The 24,227-nt window shown below is 42.5% G+C and overlaps 1 protein-coding gene across 1 annotated transcript in view; it reads right to left on the bottom strand.

Annotated features, from left to right (window-relative positions):
- The window catches only part of macf1a (microtubule actin crosslinking factor 1a), a 231,471-nt gene extending 213,437 nt beyond the window's left edge, over positions 1-18,034 (bottom strand). Inside the window, exon 1 of the mRNA XM_047383195.1 lies at positions 17,275-18,034. Coding sequence (XP_047239151.1) covers positions 17,275-17,368 — 94 coding nt within the window. The 5' untranslated portion in view covers positions 17,369-18,034. The remainder of the gene's footprint in view (positions 1-17,274) is intronic.
- Between the last annotated feature and the right edge of the window lie 6,193 nt (positions 18,035-24,227).

The following is a 24,227-nucleotide window of genomic DNA, read 5'->3' on the forward strand; positions in this document are numbered from 1 at the left end:
TTTTATTGGGAAAAATTATATCAATACTAATGAGGATAAAACTAACGTGCATTTTTAGAAAAATCCAGCCAAGCAGTTCCTATGCACCGCATTAAGCTGCATTAACTGAAAAACAAACTATCTGCATGTTGACCTGAGGCCTGAGATGATGGTTCATCTGAGGTCAGACTTCCTGTCTACAAACAGTATTGGAGATCATTATCTGGATTGTAAACATGATGAGGAAACTGTGTGTCCTACCAGCCAATCAGAGGGTTAGGATGAGGTGACATGGAAGCCTGGATTTAAGTTAATTCATCTGCAGAACAACATGACAATCTGTGGAGGAGATGTGTCTCCTTTGGGCCGGGTGAGTTTAAGCAGAAACATCTAAAAGAAGCAGGACAGTGGGCTCCAAGTAGCACGTTTAGGAAACACTGGGGTATAAACACATTTAGAAAACTTAAATGAAATACTTTGTTATACTTAAATACTTTGTTGCTTAAGAAATGTTTGAGAGTCCATCATTTAACCAATGTTTCAATAAAGTCTATTAAATGTGCCGTTTTGTCCCACTCCAGGCGTGGTGCTGCCTCTTTAAAACATTCCTGACTTCCCTTCCCCTGCCTCCCTGCTAGAGGTTATTTCAGGAATGTTTTCTAGCCTCAGTCTTCCTCCGTTCTGCTGCGTCACTGCTGACTGACAGTCATACCAACAGACACGACTCAGAGGAATCAACGGCCGTGAAGGTTTCACCGGAGAACACCCCGACGTCATTAAAGCAAAGTGAATGTGGGACACAACGGGCTCTGCAGCCTCCTGCATGAGGCCACCTTTAAGGACGGTGATGAAGGTTTCCCCTTCAGGGCAGCGTTCACACACAGCGAGTGCTACAAACTGACTTTTCAACTAGCAGGACTTTTCAGGACATTACAGCTATCAAATAAAAGTCAAGAGATGGTTTAAAACTAACAGAATAACAGGCAAGCAGCACAGCTTCATCCTTCATTTTTATTGGTCTGTAGCTCATTAGATTTGTCCTCAGCATTCATTGAGTTTTATTTCCGTCACTTGTTTTAATCATCCAAGAATGGCAGAATGGATCCACTTCCAGAAATGTCTCAGCTGTGTTTTACTAACCAATCAGATCCATAACTGATTGCTTTGTTTCTCAGCAGATGTCTGACACATCAGCCAAAAATGGGTCATGATATACCTGACCTGCTATGAGGTATTTCATGCAGCCAGGAGCTGCTTGTGATGAAGCCCGATTAAAAATGCTAAAACATTTATTTTTCTCTGAATAACTTATGATCTTCATTAAACAATCCTGATACTTTTGATCAATGATTTTTCTTGTAAACTGGTCTTGAGTCATAGTTTTCTGACCATAATGCTGTTTTAGTCAGATTAATTTTGTTTGTTAAGCTACTTAACTCAGACCTTTGAATCTTTTCATGCTTTAAAGGCTCCTAAACCCAAAGGATGAACCAGTTCCGTGTCAACGTTAGAACATATAAATGCTAAGTAGCCTGCACTTGTATAGCGCTTTAAACTACAATCAGCCATCCACACAGCGACAGAGGTGAGGCTGCCATACAATCAGAGCCATCGGCCTCTCTGACCACCATCAACAGGCAAGCCAGGTGAAGTTTTTTGCTCAAGGACACCCTGAGACAGACAAAGCGGGTGTTTAAACCAGCAACTCACCGGTTACCGAACAAACCGCTACCACCGCTTCATTAATTGGGTATTGGTGGTCTAACTCCTTGGAACTTCGGAAGATTCTCCTTTTGGTCTCGCCGCCCTGACATGTTCGGACTGCGGTCAGCCGCAGATTTCTTTGTGCCTGCTTCAGGTCATTTCATATCCACTGTGATCCTGACCAGTATTGACAGATGATGTAATTTCTACAAGTCAAGTCACAAAGGTTTCAACTCTTATCCCAAGTCCATGTCAGGTCTGGAGTTTTTCATCTTTAGACCAGGACAAGCCACAAGGATTTCCTCCCTTAGCTCAAGTCCTAGTCACGGCTCATTTGTCACAAGTCAAGACTCGTATCTTTTATGCAAGGCCAATTGAAGTCACACATACTTAATCCCTCATCGCAAGTCAAGTCTTGAGTTCAAAGTTCAAGTCAAGTCTTAAACCTTCCATTCAAAGTCCAAGGTTAGTCAATTAGGTTTTTGGTCCCAAGTCCAAGTCAAGTTAACTCTTGTTAATCTGATACATCTGAATGAATCTAACAGGCCGTGTTATAGATTTAACGGAAACAGGAAAGACACAGACATGAAATAGTAACCCTTGGGAATGACAAGCTGGTCCAAGGCAGGAAAAGAGTGAACTGACCCCCCCAGAGTATTTTAACAAGTTCCTTAGGACTTTGGGTCAACAACACAAAGTCCGGTAGGTTAAGTAAAATCCCAAATTGATTTATAGAGAACTCTGATGAAATAAAGCAAAACGGGAAGTGTTCTCGCTTCAACAATGGTCGCTGCAGACCACCCCCCTCCTCTTCATACCACCACACCTCTAAAGGCTGACTGCCTCCACGTTCCACAGATATTCCCAATTGATTAAACAGTCCTAAATTTACAGATCAGTGATGAGTCGGAGCAAGTAAACATCAGACCGTGATGGGAGGGGCTGCATGGAGGGGTCAGGATTAACTAAAGAGGGGTGACAGACAGAAAATCCAGCCCCTCCGGACCCTCCCCCTTCCTCTCTTTGGCCCTCTTTTGATCCGCGTCTCCCCTGCTTTGGATGATGGCATCCTCCATAACACCACAAGGATGGGTTTCCCTCTTTTCGTCAAGCAGGCAGCTCACATTACCAAGTGAAGTCAGTGGAGAGAAAACCCAACCATGTTACAGGAGAACAAAGAAACAAACGACTGAAACCGAGACAAGAAGTGGAAGGAAGATGTCAACACAGAGCAGAGGTCTGCAGCCCTGCAGGTGGTGATTAAAGACCCTCTGACAGATGGAGCAGATTTTACAGAAACACACACAGTAATGATATAAACACCTTCAGTTGGGCCTTTCTACAGTCTCTGCTGGGCCTTCTGACACTGTTCGATTCTCAGTCATCCGGGACAGTCCTAATGCCACTGGACTTCTTTTGTTTCTTGAAGACGTTTTGTCTCTTAGTGTGATTGTTCTGACTACAACTTATAAGCCTGTTACTTTCAACCATGTTTAGAACTGAAGAAGCATTTTGGATGAGAGGTCAAACGTCTTCAAGAAACAAGACAAGAAGTCCAACTGCCTTCTAATTAAGCACCCCTCAAACATGAAACCCTCACTGACGTTACACGGCCCCATTTACTCTCCTGAATGAAGAACTGCACAGCAAAGATGATTACCTGCACAGTTACTCATTTGGTGAATAAACAAAGTGACGGATAAGAACTGAAGGTGCTGAAGAAGTGAAGCAGAGACTATCCTGCAGCGTCCCTCAGCGAGCAGCTGAACCACGGCTTGGACTACGGTCCAGATAAAGACCAGCAATAGTAGAAATGAGTATAATACGGTTATTTTTCTACAGCACAATACAATAAATTCTACTTGTACACTTTTAATTAAAATTTTTTTTCTATTAATATGTTTTGAAAATAGCAACTTGAAAAGATCTGACTGCTGATCCAATCTTAGGCATCAGTGCAGCGTTCAAGAATTTAGAGATAACTAGAAACAGAAACATTCAGAATGAATTTATGGCTCATATTTCTACAGGGCTTAGGGTTTCAATATGGAACCTGAAAAAATGGACTGTTTAATAGGTGGATGGATGGACGGACAGACGGACGGATGGATGGACGGACGGACGGACAGATAGACGGACGGATGGACAGACGGGTGGATGGACGGACATGGATGGACAGATAGACGGACATGGACGGACGGATGGATGGACAGACGGGTGGATGGACGGACATGGAAGGACAGATAGACGGACGGACGGACGGATGGATGGACAGACGGGTGGATGGACGGACGGACGGACAGACAGATAGACGGACATGGACGGAGGAACGGATGGATGGATGTACAGACAGGTGGATGGACGGACAGATGGACAGATGGATGGACAGACGGATGGATGGATGGACAGATAGACGGCCATGGACGGAGGAACGGATGGATGGATGTACAGACAGGTAGATGGACGGACAGATGGACGGATGGATGGATGGACGGGTCGATGGATCGATAGACGGACGGACGGACGTTAGATCAAATGTTTCCATACTTCGGCAGCACTTATTTCAAGGATATCTGAACTAACATGAACAAAAGAGCCTCCTGAACCACAGACTGTTTAGAATCCCTTCATGTCATCAATACCTGCTAATGAAAGAAAATAACTGGTAAAAAACAAAAGACCAATTATCTGTTGACTGAAACATTCGAGGCCTAATCTTCTCATTGATGCTAAAAACTGTCAGTTTTATAGTAACTGTTTCCTTTTCTGAAGAACGGATCGTACCAGAAGCTGTCTTGTTATTGTTCACAGCACCTTAAAACCAGCAATGTGTGGGAGGAGGGACTGGAGGAGCACATTACTGCTGACACAAAGAGGCAAGAAGCTGACACGGATTGTTGGGATTTTCAACGGCTCGGCACTTTCAAGACATTTAATGACTGCAGCATGACAGTGTTGGAGCACAACAGCTTCAGTTAGTTCAAAATCCAGTGAAAATCACGACGACACCACAGCGGTTCCAGACCGAGTTCCTTAAAGAAACAGGAGCGAATGCCCCCCGTTGCAGGAGCCACAGTGGTACAGTCCTGCCACAGCAGAGACTATATTGAGTGGAGCGGTCCACAGTGACAGGACTGTTCTTCCTGGTTCCTGGCCACAGTATTGGTGGACTAAAGGAGATGAATGGGATTAGGGCCTGGCCCCTGCTGAGGAAGGGTGACGTCCCATTGGGATGTGGAGCAGATTACCCTCACAGCCTGATTTGAATGGCAAATCCTCACACCCCCTCCATGCATGAGCTCACACACAAACACACACATCAACATCAGGCTAATGGGGTGAAAGAGAAATCAATACAGGAAAAAACATGGAGAAAAGTCAAATAATATTCCCAGTTTTCACTAAATCTAGTTTTGGGCCATTTCTCTTTTATTTTCCTTCCAGACGTCAAACTGCCCAGAAAATATTACAGTGGTCATGATCACTCCAGACTTTCTGAAGGTGTTTCAACATATTTCTAAAGACTTTTGCTTCTTTTCGGCCAGTTTTTAATCCAGGCCTTAACCCTGAACGTTACAGCCTGTTGAGCAGAAGACACATCAGGCCTAAAGGTTACCTGCAGCAGATTGATGCTAGCCTAAAAGCCATGGATTTAAGAAAATGGAACAAAACAGTTACATCCTTCATCAACTGATCATCAGTATGCCAGGATCGCAGATAATAGTTGTTTGGGAATCCCCTTTATGAAGCTAAGAGAGACTAAATACATCTTTTCTGCTCTCCTACAGACTCCAAGTACACAACAAAATGGATTTAACAACTAAAAACAGGCTTCATATCTTTAAAGTGATTTTACAGGTCAGACAGTAATCAGGCTTAGAGTTAATCAGATTTATTCATGATTATTATATTTTCACCTAATTGTGATCCAATCTTAATAAATTAAATTATTAGGAAACTGTTTTTGATATTGACTTGAGTTACTGGACCGATATTATCTCCATCTTGTTGCCGTTTGTGTTTCAGTGAGGGGGGTGTCATGTGGCATTTGTTTGGTCATGTCACTGTGATGTAATGCAGGATTGTGCAGCGTTTACCTGAAGCAATGTCAGCGCTGCGGTCGTTCTCTTCTCCGTCTATAATATATATACAGTATAATATACTGTAGGTAAATATCGGTTATCGGCCGTAACATCAATATTATTGTAGGATTTCAATATTGGCCCACATTTTCATATCATCCCTAGTTAGGGGTCAGATAGTTTCACAGCACTCTAGTTTCACTCCCTTTATGTTTGCCCACACTATCATTGTATTATCGTATCTGGACAGTGAGGTCCATCTAAAAGCCATTCGGGGTACTGAACATTTTTCGGGCTCTTTGTTTCGCCTCCATCAGCCTCGCTGAAGCTCGTGGACCTGTCGGTGGCCTCGCTCTGCTGGGCCAGTGGTGTGTAGTCAGCTGAGAGTCACAGGCTGAAGGAATTGGAGCAGATTAAAAGTCATCTTATCTCAACTCTTCCTTTCATCTCATCGGAGTCAAACAGAAACAGCCAATTGGACCAGAAGGTTCACACGGTTGTTAAAGGGCGGGAATAAAACTGTGCAGACATTGTTTAACGAGTTCATCGACTGTAATACAGGTCCTTCTCAAAATATTAGCATATTGTGATAAAGTTCATTATTTTCCATAATGTCATGATGAAAATTTAACATTCATATATTTTAGATTCATTGCACACTAACTGAAATATTTCAGGTCTTTTATTGTCTTAATACGGATGATTTTGGCATACAGCTCATGAAAACCCAAAATTCCTATCTCACAAAATTAGCATATTTCATCCGACCAATAAAAGAAAAGTGTTTTTAATACAAAAAACGTCAACCTTCAAATAATCATGTACAGTTATGCACTCAATACTTGGTCGGGAATCCTTTGGCAGAAATGACTGCTTCAATGCGGCGTGGCATGGAGGCAATCAGCCTGTGGCACTGCTGAGGTCTTATGGAGGCCCAGGATGCTTCGATAGCGGCCTTTAGCTCATCCAGAGTGTTGGGTCTTGAGTCTCTCAACGTTCTCTTCACAATATCCCACAGATTCTCTATGGGGTTCAGGTCAGGAGAGTTGGCAGGCCAATTGAGCACAGTGATACCATGGTCAGTAAACCATTTACCAGTGGTTTTGGCACTGTGAGCAGGTGCCAGGTCGTGCTGAAAAATGAAATCTTCATCTACATAAAGCTTTTCAGCAGATGGAAGCATGAAGTGCTCCAAAATCTCCTGATAGCTAGCTGCATTGACCCTGCCATTGATAAAACACAGTAGACCAACACCAGCAGCTGACACGGCACCCCAGACCATCACTGACTGTGGGTACTTGACACTGGACTTCTGGCATTTTGGCATTTCCTTCTCCCCAGTCTTCCTCCAGACTCTGGCACCTTGATTTCTGAATGACATGCAGAATTTGCTTTCATCTGAAAAAAGTACTTTGGACCACTGAGCAACAGTCCAGTGCTGCTTCTCTGTAGCCCAGGTCAGGCACTTCTGCCGCTGTTTCTGGTTCAAAAGTGGCTTGACCTGGGGAATGCGGCACCTGTAGCCCATTTCCTGCACACGCCTGTGCACGGTGGCTCTGGATGTTTCTACTCCAGACTCAGTCCACTGCTTCCGCAGGTCCCCCAAGGTCTGGAATCGGCCCTTCTCCACAATCTTCCTCAGGGTCCGGTCACCTCTTCTCGTTGTGCAGCATTTTCTGCCACACTTTTTCCTTCCCACAGACTTCCCACTGAGGTGCCTTGATACAGCACTCTGGGAACAGCCTATTCGTTCAGAAATTTCTTTCTGTGTCTTACCCTCTTGCTTGAAGGTGTCAATAGTGGCCTTCTGGACAGCAGTCAGGTCGGCAGTCTTACCCATGATTGGGGTTTTGAGTGATGAACCAGGCTGGGAGTTTTAAAGGCCTCAGGAATCTTTTGCAGGTGTTTAGAGTTAACTCGTTGATTCAGATGATTAGGTTCATAGCTCGTTTAGAGACCCTTTTAATGATATGCTAATTTTGTGAGATAGTAATTTTGGGTTTTCATGAGCTGTATGCCAAAATCATCCGTATTAAGACAATAAAAGACCTGAAATATTTCAGTTAGTGTGCAATGAATCTAAAATATATGAATGTTAAATTTTCATCATGACATTATGGAAAATAATGAACTTTATCACAATATGCTAATATTTTGAGAAGGACCTGTATATACACAGGTGAAGGGAAGTCGGTCTCCTGGTATTCAGAAAGTTGACAGATAACATCCATCCAAGACCTGCAGAAACCTCCTCCAACAGGAGAATCCAGAGGAACTTCAGGGATCCTTCAAAGCAGGCTGAAGGGTGTAATGTGGTCCACCACCAGGCAGACCAGTGATGGGGATGTGAGGGACTTCGTTTGGACGAAGCTGGACCGTCTAGAACCAACACCAGAGCAGGTTGTTGCAGGATCAAATTGATTTGTAATCAAACTCTTTTCATGCTTCAACAAGTCAGCGGGACATTTTAAAGAGTCCAACATCAGGGTGAGCCCTGGGCAAAGACGTTGTTATTGTGACCGGTGAGAAAATGTGCTAAAAATGAATTTAGCACAACTGGTGCTAACTGGAGGTAATTATAACCCAAACGGAGGTTTTCTTCATATAAGTATTGGATGTGATGATTGGTTTGAGTTGTGTGATTTCCCCAACGTTCAACTTCCACATAGAAACACAAATATGCAGATCTGATCAACTTAAATCTATGCAGCTCCTGCAACTCATCCGACTTTCCATTCTGCAAGTGTCCTGTGATAATCCTCCCAGTGGGACCGAAACCAAGCAGGTCTTTCTGAAACAGCAAGGAGCATAGGAGCTAGAGAGCATTCCTGAACATGAGCGTGGTCCTGCTTTCTGGAGATAAATGAGAATGTGATCCTGAAAGTTTAAACAAGCACAGAATTGTTTAAAAAGGTATGAAGACGAAGCAAATAGGAATGATTCTGCTACAGGACTACAAACTCTCACAGTGGAGACGTGAAGGAGGTTTAAGAAGACAAAGAGGATGTGCAGAACACCCATGGGAGCCATGGTGCCCTATGGTGGTCTGACTGCGGCTGTGTTTGTTGAAGCCCGCTGCAGAAGTGTGCAATCAATGCACTGCAGAAGGACCGCTGTCCCCCATATTGCTTTTAGAGCAGCCTCCATGATTAATTCATTAACTGCTTTCTCTCCTCCTCCTTCTTCTTGACAGCTCTGCAGCATTTTATGCTTCTGCCAAACGGCTGCAAACAGAAGCTGCATCTTCCTTCATGACTACAACTACCAGCTGTCATTCAATCTAGCAAACATGATGCAAAGATTCATGTTTACATGCTGATATACATTTTATGCTCAGTTAGTTACATTAAAATGTGGATTAAAAACAGGCATAAACAAGTCAACAGACTTAGTATTCGGCTTAAAACACGTCCCACTCCAACCTGGTACTGATCCAGTGTGAGATCAACACAATCTTCTCATAACTACGCCATGCATTTGGAATGCCGAAAGTGCCAAAATACAAAAATCCAACTATTTTGTAAATAAGCACTCACCTCCACTCTTAGCGTGAAAACAAATTCTGTAAGATTCTGACCGGGCCAGCTTCTCACACGGGCCAAAACAAACCTATAATTTCGACTGCAGATGTTGTAGGGGTGAGGAGTGGCAAAATAAAGTGCTGCTTTTGAACCTGACATGAGCATCAGACATATTTTAACAAATATCTGAAGTAAAATCATAAAACAGCAGAGGATGATGAAGAGGAAACAGGAAACTCACTCTGATTGGCTCGGAGCATTTAAGGTCAAAAACTGACCAGAAAAACAAATTAATAACCATTAAAAAAAGGAACGAAATAATAAAATGACATTAAAATTATTTTTTTAAAATGTGAAAATAGAAACGTGAAACAGTGTTTATAGTTCATGCATACCTGTCTGTTTTCCATACTGCAAAGCCATGCCTTTCAGACAAATATGAATAAAAATGTATTAATTTACTCCATTTTCTGTTTACTCTACTCACATGTTTTCACTGGTATTTATTTCTGTAGCTGCAAGTATAACTTTTATTAATTTCTTGTCTGTAGCACTTTTGTAAACAATCGTCTCATTAAAGTATCCAAGGTTGATATTTGACTCCTTCAGTCTGATCACTTCCTGCCTCAGAAGGTCGACTCTGAGGAGTCCAGCAGAAAGGAGCCATCTTGACCCAAACCAGCAGTTAGTTTAGGTGGGTTCTCCAGTAGTTTCTAGTCTGTTTCCTCACTGAGGCTTATTACTGATTCAGCTCACACATACAATCACTTTATGCATGATCAGCTGATGATCTTCAGCTCATTTTCTGTAGCTGAATTGAGAGAGACCCCTGCTTTTTACCACAGATCACACTGAAGCTTCAGGAAACTAGAGAAAACGTCTAGAAGATCCACACAGTCAGGGCTCCTCAACTTTATCGTGAATACAGACTCTGTGTGCTGCAGAGAAAAGAGGACCACTGTTACCGCACAAACACACAAATACTCGCTGCAGCAAATATTTCACACTCACTGACTCCAGCCGGCCCAAGCGTTCAATCCCTGCCCCACACACACACACACACACACACACACACACACACACACACAGACGGGTGCACAATGAAGCTCATTGATCGTTCTACTGAAACTCAGCTGGAACCTGGTTATGCAAGAACCTGCTGGGATGAAAAGGGTAACAGATTTACAGCACGGGAGACCAAATGTTGGGAATGCAAATTCTCTGAAAAATCTCCGAATGACACCGCAGTTAAAACTCTGACAGCCCTTCAGAAAGCCTGAAGAAATGCCATCAGGTCCTCTAGGCTGAAACACGTAAGGAACTTTAGCCTGGATCAGTTGAATTTGGTAAGAAGCTCCATTATTCTAACATAACGCTGCAGCCCATTCTGAAGGCATTAATAACAACACTTTGTCCCAGCAAGCAGAGAGGCCTGCAGGAACAAACCCACAGCTGTGGGAGGGTTTCTGAGTTCCCTCATGGCCTCCACCCCTCCTCCTCTCCAGCTTCATTCAGGCTCGGCCAGCGGCTGCTTATCCCTGCTGCATCTCTGACAGCGTTTGCTTTTCCTACTGACTTGGTCTCCATGGGGAAGCGAGCTGGAGAATGTGACGAAACAGGAAGTAAGGAACATGGGAGAGCAGGAAGGGGGAGGAAATAATTGGACGGTGAGGGACACAGAGGAAGGAAGACGGATTCAGGAGAGGAAAATGACAGAAACATGGTGCAGAATGAAGACCAGTTGAAGATTTTAAAATGTGGAAATAAAACGACTGACAGGCTGTGATCTGAGAGGGATTCAGAGGACAAGAGGTGGTATCTTACAGAGAAGAAACCTGGAGCAATGGAGTTAGAAAGGGAAAACTAGGTCACGTGGAAAATCCAAGCTCTGCCAGCAGCCCTGGTCTGCTTCTCTTCTGCTTCCTTTATTCCCTCCACCAATACGACTGAAACGTCAGAACCTCCTCACTTAAGATCGGAAAATATCAGCCCAAATGTTCATATCGGTGCATCCCTGCTGTGAAGTAAAATGTATTACTAGATTTGCAGATCTAACCCTAACCCTCAGCAGATGTTTGCTTCATTGACTCATTCCAGGTCAGAAGAGCTCCAGATGTTCCCAGAGAGTGAAGTCAATAGAAAGCACCTGATGATGCTCAGGTCAAAGTTCCCGCAGGCAGTAAACACAGACTGTGGAGGAAAACCCCTCACAGAACCAGTCTTTATTTAAACCTGAACTTACTCTCCTAAACGTCTGTCTCTGAAGACCACATACTTCCCTGTGTCCATGTTTGTAAAGGTCAAGCTTCCTCTCCGTCTCCAATTGTTCTGCTTCCTCTCAGATCTCCGGTTTCATATTTGGTGCCCAACATTTTTTTATTCTTGAATAAACTTTAAAGCAGTTTTTTAGAATTACAAAAGGATTAATAAAAAGCAACAGACACAGAATCAGCTGCCTCTTGCATGATTATTATTCACTTAGTTGAGAATAAATAGTTCAACCATCTGGCCTCCACTGCTTTTCCATCTCAGGCTCCATCATTACTGTTTCAGATATCCTGCTATTGTCACGCAGACCAACAAACACCCCACAGACCTCATGAATGATTTAAACTGGATCTGATGTCCACCTCCAGTACCAGAGGATTTATCCCAGCAGAAGGACATCAGATTCCCTTCTTCTGCCCGGCGACAGCGACCAACCTGGTGTATCGCAGAGCTATGTTGGAGCCACAGGCAGAGGTATGTACCACCGAGAAAGTTCACCAGAATGGTTCGATCCATCCACCGTGGAGATGAACCAGCTGAGAGCTGCTCAGCCACATCAGAAACAACTGATTTCAGATAAATGCAAACATGTCTGAGTCTAAAACATGTTAATATATTATAGAATCACAGGAAAATGCAAAGTTTACAATATGTTCAGCTTACAGCAAAGACAGAAGAATCATTTGTACTTTTACAGTCCTGTTCTGTCCTGTTTTATTCAAGCTGCTTATTAAAGCAACATTTTCCTGCTGCTGCTTCTCTTTTATTCCTCGTGGACCTTTAACTCTCCACCTTCCATAAAGTCGATGTCAAACAACTGTTTCCGAGGTGAAATTTAACGCCTTTCCTACGGTTCTACTGGATGGTGATAACAAATGTTATTAAGATATTTAAACCATGTTAAATGAAACTCAGAAGAAATCAGAACTCATCTCGGCGTAAAGAAACAAAGGAAACACAAGATGTCATCTGTTTCACCAAATAAACTGAACAAACAATAATACAGGAACAATTAGTGAGAAATATAAAATTATTCTTTCAGAAAGTCTGTAGTTTTAGATGATTTTCCACCTGGATGGACTCTTCCTCTCTTGATGCCTACAGCTGATGAAAATGCTCACTGTCAACATAATATTAGAAAAATTAAGAAAAATATGCAAATGTGGAATAAAAACTGATGTGCAATATGCAACATCCATCAGCTACAGTGTTGTGTGTTTCCCAATATGTTGCAGCCCTAAAGATCAGTGAGAAACTTCCCTCCACCTCTGAATCTACACCTCATGTCAGGTTGGCTGAGATTTAATTAGGAAAATAAGACGTAGAAGCTGAGCACGCTCAGAGCAAACGACTAAGGCTTCAAATATTTCAGCCTACTAAAGAACATCAGTAATATCATAAAGGGCAGCTCAGCTGTCCTTTATGATATTACACACACTTATTAATATGAAGTGTACTCTTCATCGTGAGATAACTAACAGCAGCACAAGTTTCCTGCGTTTTATTTAAAATTCACGACGGTTTTTAAACTTTCAAGGATTCCCAACATTTGATGATCCAAAAATAACTGATTGCAGATCAGATAAGCATCTCCTGAAGCCTTCTGTCTTTAAATTGCTTAAAAACATCTTGAATCATTCGCTCCTGAACATGAACCTATCCGGTCCAGCAGTCAGTCAGGAACAATCCACCCAGATTCATGGATCAGCAGAGCCGTTTTGGCCGTATTAAACCTCCGAACCAGACGGCTTGGTTAACTCGGCCAGAACCTGACGCCAATATCAAGATAACGTTTCACCAAAGCCAGAACAACTCATAAAAACGTAAAAGAGCAGCAGTGATGATTAGGCACACATCCTGATGAGGTCATAGGCATCCTGGGTAACTGAGTTCAGCAACATGCAAACAATAATGTAATAAAGCATCTATCTGAACAGCAGCAGGATCGAATCTTCGCTATGGAAACAAGAACAGGAACATCTAAAAGTCAGCTTCCTGCGTTTTCTTTAAGTGTTTTTCTCTTTAGTTGTTTTATTTTTGCTGTGAGATCTTATATAATTTGCAATATTCCATAAATCCCTGATCATAAAAGCCATCCTCTGCTGTTTACATTAAATATGTGATGATACTGCAGATCCAAGTCAAAGCAATGTCAGGTTTATTTCTACAGTCCATTTAAAAAGCAGCCATAGTTGACTAGAGAACCGTACGACATCTAACAATATTTAATCTGCTGTAAATTTAATTTACAGGAAACAAAACATTCAGCCGGACCAATCTGAAACTGATCTGAACTATTCCAACACCAGGAAGTTCTGCTCAACCAGGACTAAAAACTTAATTCACTAATTATCAGAAACTTAAACAGTGAGTGCTGCAGGGATGATCCAGTCAGTCCTGCCACCTTTGAGCCGGTCTTAATTCAAATCCATCTGTGCCCAACGTTCAGCAAGCTCCCACCTTCCTAATAAAACGCTGACAGCAGATGATTATGAGAACGGACCCATGCTGGGTTCGGGACTTTCAGGCCAGTCTGCAGACAGATGTAACGTATGATTTCTGAGCAATGCTCCCCGGTCGTCACTTTAAGAACAGGTTGGCCGTTCTGGTAATCATTGGGTCACTGCGAACAGCTGTTCTACCTGCAGCTGTATGTTTTACATTTTCACAGGAGGATCACAGTGCAGAGAACCAAACCTTCATTTCTGCAGATGATATGCATCTTCATTTCTGTGCAAAGCAAGGTATTAAAGCACCGAACAACGTTGATGAGTGCAGCTCCAATGGGACACGAGAACACATTTAATCAAGCAGCACAGACAGTGAAGGAAAAGACTGCTGCTGTGACACTAGCTTCATGTCAAACGCTCCCACCTTTTATAAAGTAGTGGGCAGAAAGCAAGAAACGGCAGCTAACCAAGCCAGATGTGGTGGAAGAAAAGTTCTGTAGCGACACTGAAGCAGCTCCACTGGTCCAAACACAGCTAAAGTCTACATTCAACTGCAGAATTACTGCAAAATCCGTCAAGAGCATCAAGTATTATTCAGACCCCTGCTTCGATCGGCATGGATGGCAACAAAGCACTGGGGTGCACTTACTTATTTTATTTAGAGTGCTACATCTGGGCAGCTACTCTCTTTACAGTAAAATATATTTAACCAGAATCGGTCCCACAGGCAACCGTTTGAGAAAACAGACTTCACTTTGCTGGAAGACTGCTGCCAGCAAGACAAGAATTAATCCAGTTCAAATATCGCAGAAAGTTATTTTATTATGGAACAACAAAACCCAACAGTCGGTAGGATTCACTCCAACGTCTTCCTCCGTATGTTCCTGCAGCAGAGAGATGGTTGTATTACTGGATGTAAGTCCAGTTCTGCACTGGAGGTTAAAACATTCGAAATGAATTAAAAACAACTATGAACATCAACCTCCTGCAGGAGTCCTGAGGAGCTTTATAAAATGTTTCAGACTAATCATGTTTCTTCATCACATTAAACACAAAGCAAGAAGAAACAGGAAGAGGAACATCCTCAGACAACATGGCCAGAAGACTGAACACCTTGAGGTCAAAGTGCAGGTACCCCGACACCATCCCACCCAGCTCCTGACTGGTGCCTGAAGAGGAGGAATATTGATGCATCAATACTTAGATGGTTCCAAAGACCCGCCGGGGCCACTTAAAGCTCGGCTTCAGTTTCGCTCCATAATCAGCTCACCTCTTAGCCGTCCTCTGTTATCAAAGTAGAAACCAATCAGCTCGGAGATAAACTGAAGGCTAACTGATCGACGACAGACACGTTAATGGAGAGAGGATTTAATGGTATTAGTATTCCCGTTTCCTCCTGGGCGAGTTTAACAACCACTTGAATTTATTTCAGCATTTAAAAAGCTGATAACTCAGCAGCAGCTTTGCTTTAGACAGTCACAGGAGGTGCCTGTTACTCCATATGAGGTATTTTAGTGCTTCGTCAATTAATAAAAAGTAATAAACAGGAACATGGGAATAAATTCAACATGTGTTTCAGGTATTTATATAATAATAGGATCCAAATGAACAGCCTGCTTCAGCATAAACTGGCCAATATTTAGGAATAGTTTATTTTAATTCTAATAAATATGTAGTGATCTATCCTGTAGCAACACATTTTCAGTCTAATGCCAGGCTGTCAGCTACTGCCTATTAAAGGATTACAGTGTTGCTGACAAATATCATTTACTACAGTTAAAGTGCTTCAACTTCAGCTTTTCTCTACAGCTTTGACCAGAAAAATATTTTCACACTTCTCCTTCAGTCAGACCATTTCAAAACTAGCAAAATATTTGACATGGAGGAAATAAAACTCCTCATGTTCCACTTTACCCACCATATCTACCCGCCTAAAACCCAAACCCAGAGGAGTCCTGTTTCATTTGAATAATCAATAATTCAAAACCACCTCCTTTTCATTACAGCCAACCTCACAGATGTGACCCAAGTCCTCCTGCCCCCACCAGCCAGTGGAGGCGTTCATTTTTAAAGCAATCCTGACACTCGGATCATAAAATATTAAGTCTCCATGAGCACAGAGAGTCCTGACCGGACCAACTGGACCTTTGAGCTGACTGCAGGAGCTCCAGGTTTAATATTTACAGGACAAACAGCAAACATGAGCTACTGTGGTGAGGAACAAACCACTATCTGCAGGGGGGGGGGGACAGTACGGAGGCCCAGAAGGGCCACAATTCAATAAAAGAGAAAAAAAACTATTAATGTTTAAATAAATGAAAGCAAATTCATAAAATGAATAACCACCTAAATGATTAAATGCATACTTTTACAAAAGATAAATATATATAATGCATATATAATAATTTGGGCGGAGCTTACGCTACATCAGGTGTTTGGTCCGAAGTGGACTTAATGGAAAGATTAACCAATCAAATTTCAGAGTCTTTCATAATCAGCAGCTTACAGTATAAATTATTTCATGGTTCACCACAGCAAAGAAACCACAGAATAATTAACTTTAAATACGGACTAGAAATTATTTAAAAACTACGAACATATGTAAATCCATCACTGGTACCAGAACAGAACAGCCCAGACAGAATAATAAATGGACATATAATTGTCTCTGGGTTTAGTGTGTTATTATCCCTTTAATGTAACTATATAGTTCAACCAGACCACTCTGTAGACTGCATATATCCCACTAAACTAAAAGATAGTTTGCATGCAGACAAATCCTGAGGTTGCTGCCTTCTACCTGCAGCGCAGGAAAAAACATATTTGAAAGATTGTTGTGAGCAGTTCTGAAGCCCAGAATAAATCTTTTTAGAGGTTAAAGTTTCTCTGCTTTACTTCCACTGCCTTCTGCACTGCAAGAGTCTGAGGCCAGTCATCCTGGAGATTTTATTAGATTTAAGAAAGTTTCCCAGAGCTGATAGGAGACCAACAATCAATGTAGCAGAGCTGGATGTCCGGCTCTGTTGATCCAAAATATTAACAATGAAACAACCCAGATTATGAAACAGAACCAGCTGACTGTCGGCCCAAATATCAGCTTCCAGACTCAGCCAATCAGGGTCACATGTTTGGGATCTTTTTCCCTTCGTTCCTGCAGGAAACCCGCTGAAAGTGTCCCGCAACAACCAACCAACATGTCAGCTTTCACTCCGCATGCATCCGCGTCCTCTCCACGGAGAACACCTTCAACACTTCCCTCATTTATGTTACCTTTATATCGCTCCAGCACATCTTCATACGCCTGGGCGAACTGCTTCTCTTGGGAGTGGTTTGTCGGCAGCAGACCCGGTATAAACCCGGCCATGGTGTCTTAAAATAAAACGTCGATCAGGGTCGGCCTGCAGACTACAGCAGTGGTCCCGATCCGGCTCCTTCTCTCCTCTGGAGTCCGAATCAGCAGCAGCCGGTGCGGGCTTAATGACAATGATGCATCGGCGCGCACAGAAAGCCCCGGAGCTCGCTTCAAAGCAGGGTTAGATAATCCTCAGGGACACCAAAGAGAACCAAAAAGCCCGAAATGTGTCCAAATTAATGAGCAACGGCCGTTATATAAACGGTTAACTCTCGTTGTTAGCCGTTAGAGGCGATGCGGGACCACGGCAGCTCCCAGCCGGTGACCGGTGCTCTGTGTGAGGGAGGGAATATATCCAACACGCCGATAAGCCTCGACAGAAGTGCTCCCGTGGGTTTGTTTCCGTTTTAAATGCGGCGGAGCTCCACGTCAGTCCGTATCCAGACTTCCTTCCTTCCTATCCCAGGTTGTGTCGGGGGGACGGATCCGCAGCGAGTGGCCGAGCTCCCAGCAGCAGCTCCCAGAGCCGAAATGGCCGCCTGTGTTCGTGAGGCCGAGCCTCTGTGTCTCCGGGTCTGCTGTGAACGTGTCTGTTTCTTGTCCCTCTTCCTCTCTCTGTCCCTCCCTCCTCGGTTCCTCCTGCTATGACTGGCTGCCATCCCTCTCTGCCGGCCGCACCAGGAAGCTCGGCCGCAGGAATTTCCCGGGGCTGGTGGAGAGGAGCCGCTCAGCGGCTGCGCAGCGCTGCGGAAGAACAATGGAGCTGCGGCGCCACCTGGTGGAAGGAGCTGTTCGGTGCGTGGATACAAAGTATGGTTTAATTTACCGTCGTTTAGATTTTATAGTTAATCTTTTAAAAGTAAACGCAATATACGTCTTTTTAATATAGCCTTGATTTTTGAATTTTAACAGACAAACCGTCCTATTTTTCAACCAGTCTCTGAACTAGGTTTTAAGTTAAAAAAAATGTCAGTCAGTCATTTTCTACCGCTTATTCCATAGTGGGTCGCGGGGAAACTGGTGCATATCTCCAGCAGTCTATGGGCGACAGATCGCCAGTCCATCACAGGGCAAAAGACATTAAAAAAAAATGTAAAATGTCTAAATTATATATTTTATGCGTGTTTTCACTGTACCTTTTCGTAACATTTCCAAGAATAACTTTTTTCTTTAAATTCATTATTTAGTAATTTGTTCTTTTTTAAATTCGTATCTGCATATTTATTCTATATTACTATTGATTTATTTATCATACTATTCAGATACAATAAAATAATTGTAATCTATATTATTAATTTATTTGTTATTATTAATTCAGTATTGATTGACTACTTTTTTGTCTTTTCTAAGTTTACTGCTCTATGCAGCAAAACACAGCCTGTAAATATGTACATATAAAAGCCTGAACCATCATGATTTTTTTCCCAGACTTGTTTTTATTCTTCTTCTGTCCAGATCATACTTCCACCTCTTCAGGCTCTCCTCAACTCTCCTTCAATTTATTCAATTCAATTCATTTCAATTCAATCATACTGTATTCATCCCAAAAGGAAATTAAATGTTGTAGCTCATATTATGCAGGTTTCTTCAAAGAGTCGTTGTAGATGCTGATGGCTGTGGGCAGGAAGGATCTCCTGTAGCGCTCCGTCTTACAGCAGATCTGAAGAAGCCTCTGACTGAAGACACTCTGTTGTTGTAGGACAGTCTGATGAAGAGGATGCTCAGGGTTCTCCATAATGTTCTTCATTTTATGAAAAATCCTTCTTTGCACAATGATCTCCAGATATGTATTAATATTAAAAAAATTTTGATTGTGATTTTAATTTTCTGTTAAAGTTGGAAGCATTATATTTATTTGTTTTGTTTTTGGGGAATATTTGAGTCAAGGAAAACAATGAGTGAATTAAACTACTTTGGACCATCATTTAGCATTCTTTCTGAGTTATCTCCACTAGAACATTTTCTCTGATTAAAAACAAAAGAAATGAACTTAATTCACAGAAAATTAACGCTTTGGATGATGTTTTTTTAGGAAACTGACAGAAGAGTGGAAAATCAAACCCCTTTAGGGTCTAAATGTAAAGCTTTTGAGCTTAGTAACCCCTCAGGTTGTATTTACCAGGGTGTTAAGGTCAGACTTTGTGTTGGTGAAATCAGAATAGAGGTGAATGAATGCTTAAAAAGGTTGAAGATTTTTGTCTTCCATTTTCTGCCCCTTTTTTTTATTTTATAAACTTCCCAGAAAGAAGTGTTTATTATCCCCACTCATGCTCTTCCTCACCTCCTTTCATGCATCTTCTATGCTCCAAACCATCTGCCCAGGCTTCTTTGTTGTGCAAACAACAGATATAAATTTCATGTGTCTACCTGCCTTTAAATGATATATTTGCTGGTGGAAGATGAGCTTAATTATTGGCGCAACACTGCCACCTACAGGCCAATAATGTTTCCAATATAGAAAGAAGTAGTTCAGATGGATGGGTCACTGCATGTATCTGCCTTTGAGCCAGCTTTAATTTTCTTTAATAAACTCCATGTACGTAAATGTCTTGAGTAACATTGGTTCTTTATGAGAGTTTGACTCTCAGTGAAGTGAAACCACCGCAGCCACTAGCAGATAATCTCAACATGTGGCCTTCCTATAAAGCAGTGAAAGAGTTCAGAGATTGATGTCATTTAATTCCAAACAAACACATGAAAATATCTATAGATTAGGTCCATTCATCTCCAAACCGTACGGCTTTACTTGTTTCCAGAAAAAAACCAGGAGATGCCAGCAGTCAAAGGAGACGTAGATGTCAGGCTGATCAATACTGGATCCAAATAAATAAAAGATGCCTGAAGGTACTTCGAAACCTGTGCGCTGATGTGGAAAAGCCTTTCTGTGCAGTTTTATTTGCTGCTTACATCAAGAAGCTGAAAGCTGGATAAGAGGAAAACTCCTTTCTACAGCAAGATGATTCATCTATTCGTCCAGTTTAAGGAAGTTCATGTCTTTCAGCTCAGCAGATGTAGATCAATCAACCGCAGTTGAAGTTGTTCGGACGTCTAAAAAAGTCAAATTTCAATACATTGTTCTGAGCTTGATAGAGAAAAGGACTGACCAAACATAGCTATAAAACATGATGTCAGAGGCGTGTTTTCAAAGGGATTTAATTGTGCAGCCACGTTTTCCACATTTAGCAAGCTATTTTGTATTTGCTGGTGGAGGCTACACAGTGGGACAGCGGTTTGTGCTGTTGCCTCAAAGCTGACATGCCTGGGTTTAAATCTCCATGTTCATGAACTGTTTTGCTCCAGGTACTCCAACTTCCTCCCACAGTCCAGAAACATGCAGATTAGGTTTAGTGGGGATTTTGAACTGGCCTCTGGTGTGACTGTGTCCCTCTGTTGGAGCTGCAATCTACCGGTGACCTTTCCACTGCATACCCCAACCACTGACCCCTCAGGATGTCACTAACAGTAAAAAAGCAACCATGAATATTAGTCAAAGCAGAAAACACCTCTTCTCTGAGCTTGTTCTTCCTTCATGTGAGCAAAATGCATGGTGTGTTAAATGTTGTGTGTGCTGCATTCAGCGACCAGCTGCAGAATGAATTTGCTATAAGAGCCAAAAGAACATCGAGTCCTCGACTCATCAGCATGACGACACCTCAGCTTCAGAGAGACTTCAGCTTGAACAGGAGAAACAAATCATTTCTCCCCAATGGTCATGAAGTCTGAAAAACCGAACCATCAAACAGCCTGATGTTATCACCCACTCCTGCATTCTTCTCTTATTTCAGACCAGCGAAACTCTGGGTTTAAATAACTCTCAGGAGATTGAATCAAATCTTTTTTCTGAGTCTATGTGTGACTCAGAATAGCGCTCACTTTAAAGCTCACTCTTAGCGAACTGCAGCAAACCTTTAGTGCTATCAACATCCCAATTGGTTGTTTGGGAGGAAAAAGACCTTTCTGTCCTACCATCACAAACGTTAAAGATGTTAAACTTCAGTGGGACTTTAACTGGGATTGTTTGCTTTGATCAGATTAAATTAACAGCAGCAACGCTTCCAGGTGGAAGGATGAGCATGTGGAAAATCACTTCATCCCCACTGTACAGTACGGTAGGGGATCTGTGATTCTGTGGGCATGTTTCACTTTCAAAGCCCCTGGAAACCTTGCTAAACTGGATGGCATCAATAACACTTTGAAATAGTGGGTCATTTCAAATAAAGATCCTCAGTGGGTCTTTCAGTAGGACAATAATCCACAACATTTGTCTGAAGCTACAAAAAAATGCATCACCAGACACAGAATACTTCTTCCATGGTCATCTCAGATCCTAGCCCTAAGTACTAAAAGAGACAACGTGTTGACCAGAGCTGCTTCACTTTGATGATCTATGTTTTTTCTTTTGCTTTCTGTTTGCAAACTGTTCGCTCTCCTTCAGCTCTGTTTCTCTTCCCGATTTACCCAAACATTGTTAATTCTCTAATCATCCTACTTTTCTGTTTTACAATTTTTCAGTATTTTGGTCCAAACTCTGAAGTTTCTTTTCGTTTTAAGTCTGTTTCCACCTTAGCTGCTCTTCCTCCTTGTTTCTTTTTCCTGATGTTTTCTGTTATTTTTCCCTCCTTTTTCTCTCTTTCTCTTTCTCCTTTAGTGTAATGACGTCACTCACACTCATATTTAAAAGTCACCCTTTCATTCCTCCCTCTGTTTGAACCTCCTCTCCCTCTCTATTACTCTGTCTCTCCCTCTTTGTCAGTTTCTTTGCTCTCATCATTATTTTCTACACAGACCCTCCTCCTCTCTATGTTCAGACTTGGTCCTTTTTTCTCCTGCTCCAAATTAAAATTTGGATTCTCTCGCTTTCACTCCTCTTTTGTATCTGGTGTCGACCCCTCACCGCCACCGCCATTGTTTCTCCTCGCCTTTTTATAACCATGGAAACAGAGGAGACCGCGTTACTATGGCAACAGGGTAACAGCCATGGCAATGGGCTGAGGAGTCGCTTTCAGCTGCCTGCAGAGAAAGAAATGCTGAAGGAGCAGCAGGCAGCACTAAGGACACCTAAGTTACATGCAGGCAGGTTTGTGGGGTCCTGATGCTCACATGCATGTAGTGTTACATTTGGAGCACCAACACATGTTCATCTGTCATTGGATATTTTTCTGTTATTGTATAAATCATTTTAACTTAGTTTTCTCAGTTTAAGAAAGAAAGAAAACATTTTACCTTCTGCACAGAAACAAATGCAGCAAATTTACCTGATTGCTAAGACCTGCATGACCATCATTCTGACATTCACAGACTGAAGACCTACTTGTTTCTTTTCAAGCTGCTGAGTTCAGGTACTACTGGAAATGTGCAGAAATTTAGGAAGATGAAGTTGGAAAACAACCCTAATAAAATGTGACCATTATAAGATGACCAAACCACTCACTGTGGGCACGAACTAATGAATTTTGGGTATTTAATGATTCAACTGATGAATTGGAGGTTTGAATCTACTGTCAATTTGCTCTTAATCCATCAAGGGTCAAAATAACAGAGTCTAAGATGTTAAAGAAGCCTAATATTCCTGTTTTGTTTGTTCAAAACCAGTTTGATGTGCTGGGGATCAATGTCCAGTTGGGAAACCTGACTAAAGGTCCTGACTACAGTTTGACCAAAACTGTCCCTTCACTAACAACCAAGGAACCACAACTACCACAGCAACCACAACTACCACAGCATTCAATGCAGAAGTCTGGTATGGTTCTGTTGTTCTGATTTTCCCACTCATAATTTGGGGGGCACTGCAGTTGAAATTTCCTACTTGGACGTCAGAAGTCACAGTGTAACGCACCACAAGGCCGTGCTAAGGAATTAAAAATCTGTCACAACATGGATGGTCTTTGGATTGTCTCAGTCACTTCTTCTGGAGAACCTGATGGCATGTGAGTGATCTGTAACTCTTCTGAGAATTTACAGAACTTATGCGGGGACATTGTGGTGGTTTATTAGGTGGTGGCAGCAGTTATGGGTCCTGGATGAGTAGGAGGTAGTTGGGTGGCAGCAGTGGCAGAGCATCCATCCTATGCAGCTGGACAGCCCTCTGACCAAAGCAGAAACACCAGGCTGGCACCAAGTTCTGGTAACACTCTGGATGTTGCAGTTGCATCACAGACACATAATAACATACACTATGAAGTCTGGAAATGTGATACAGCTTTGAAATACATCCTCATGTGACAGGCACATAAATACGCCTCTGTCAAACCCAGAATTAGATTTCAGAGCCCAAAGTGAATTTGCACTCACACCAGTAGAAAGAAATAAAGATGTCTGAACTTCTTCTAGTGCTGCATTGACTGTCCCTCTCCATGACAGAACAATGAAACCAGGTTTTAGATTGTCATGATGAAACCTCACGTTGTTACTGAATGAGAAAAGCTGTGAACGGAGCAGAACTAAACCCACTTTTAGGCACAATATCATAGTTGGGATATAGATTTCCTTACCTGCAACACGTACCACCGCCCTCTCTGCCGGGTCCAACACCGAGTCCTGGCTCTTCCGTTTCCTCCTTTCATGCTTGGACAGGTTCCACGGCAAAGTGTCCCCTGGCGGCCCCACGAGTCCCGACGTGCACGGAGACAACGACCCGCCAGAGCGCTCGGTGCGAAAGGATGGTTCACTGACGCAGGAGCGTTCGCTCAGAGTATCATCATCTGACGACTCCATCTCGCTTCGACACTGCAGGGAGGAGAGAGATCAACATGAATGAGGAAAAAGGAGGTCAGAGGCTTTAGAAATAGTGAAAACACTGTATAATTAATTGCTGCTCTGGAGGGAGATCAGGTCGTTATGAATGATGCAGAATTTTTAATGTTGCATCAGT

This window comes from Girardinichthys multiradiatus, chromosome 13 (assembly GCF_021462225.1).
Source record: "Girardinichthys multiradiatus isolate DD_20200921_A chromosome 13, DD_fGirMul_XY1, whole genome shotgun sequence".
In the NCBI taxonomy this organism is placed as follows: Eukaryota; Metazoa; Chordata; class Actinopteri; order Cyprinodontiformes; family Goodeidae; genus Girardinichthys; species Girardinichthys multiradiatus.